Source organism: Monoraphidium neglectum (assembly GCF_000611645.1).
Source record: "Monoraphidium neglectum strain SAG 48.87 unplaced genomic scaffold scaffold03388, whole genome shotgun sequence".
NCBI lineage: Eukaryota > Viridiplantae > Chlorophyta > Chlorophyceae > Sphaeropleales > Selenastraceae > Monoraphidium > Monoraphidium neglectum.
This window is the reverse complement of record NW_014010241.1, coordinates 6,486-7,177: the sequence shown is the minus strand read 5'-3', so window position 1 is coordinate 7,177 and position 692 is coordinate 6,486. Positions and strand designations below refer to the sequence as shown.

General features: G+C 69.2%; 1 protein-coding gene across 1 annotated transcript in view; it reads left to right on the top strand.

Annotated features, from left to right (window-relative positions):
- Positions 1–67: 67 nt before the first annotated feature.
- Positions 68–692, top strand: part of MNEG_12704 (2-oxoglutarate dehydrogenase E2 component (dihydrolipoamide succinyltransferase)) — a gene marked incomplete at both ends in the record, with an annotated part of 1,435 nt that continues 810 nt past the window's right edge. Inside the window, 2 exons of the mRNA XM_014038825.1 lie at positions 68–82; positions 277–444. Of these exons, the coding sequence (XP_013894279.1) occupies positions 68–82; positions 277–444 (183 nt within the window). The remainder of the gene's footprint in view (positions 83–276; positions 445–692) is intronic.

The following is a 692-nucleotide window of genomic DNA, read 5'->3' as shown; positions in this document are numbered from 1 at the left end:
CCGCAGAGCAGGGCGGGAGGGCAGGCAGGGATTGGGTGGCGTTCAGTTGTATGCATCCCGCGCTCCCATGAGCGGTCGGCTGGTTGGTAGGTCGAGGGGCGCCGATTTTCTGCACCCGTTCCTGCCTGGCCGCGGCTCGACCGCCGGCGCGGCAAACGCCAGCACCGCGCCCTCCACCCTGCGCGCCGTGCGGAGTGCCGTCCTCCGGCCCCCTGGCCCGTCCCTCCGCTTCGCCCACCCCTCCCTCCCCTCGCCCCTCATCCCCCTATTGAGCAGACGATCTCTGACCTGGGCCGCAAGGCGCGCGACGGGCTGCTGTCCATCGATGAGATGGCGGGCGGCACCTTCACCATCAGCAACGGCGGCGTGTACGGCAGCCTGTTTGGCACGCCCATCATCAACCCCCCGCAGAGCGCCATCCTCGGGATGCACTCCATCGTGCAGGTGCGCCTTGCGTTCGTGGGGGGGCCGGGGGGAGGGTCGCATGCCCCGTCTCCTGGTCGTGCGGCTGGGGCGATGGGGCGAGTGCTTGTGCATCAGAGTCTGGGGGACGATCTGCCGACGCTGCCACCTCAACGAACGCCGTCTCGCAAGCACGGTAGACGTTTTGCGTGGCATCCGTGGCGCGGGACTTGTTGGTTTTCCAGCGGATCTCTTCACGGCCCTCGCTGCCCCTGACCATGCCCCTCGGC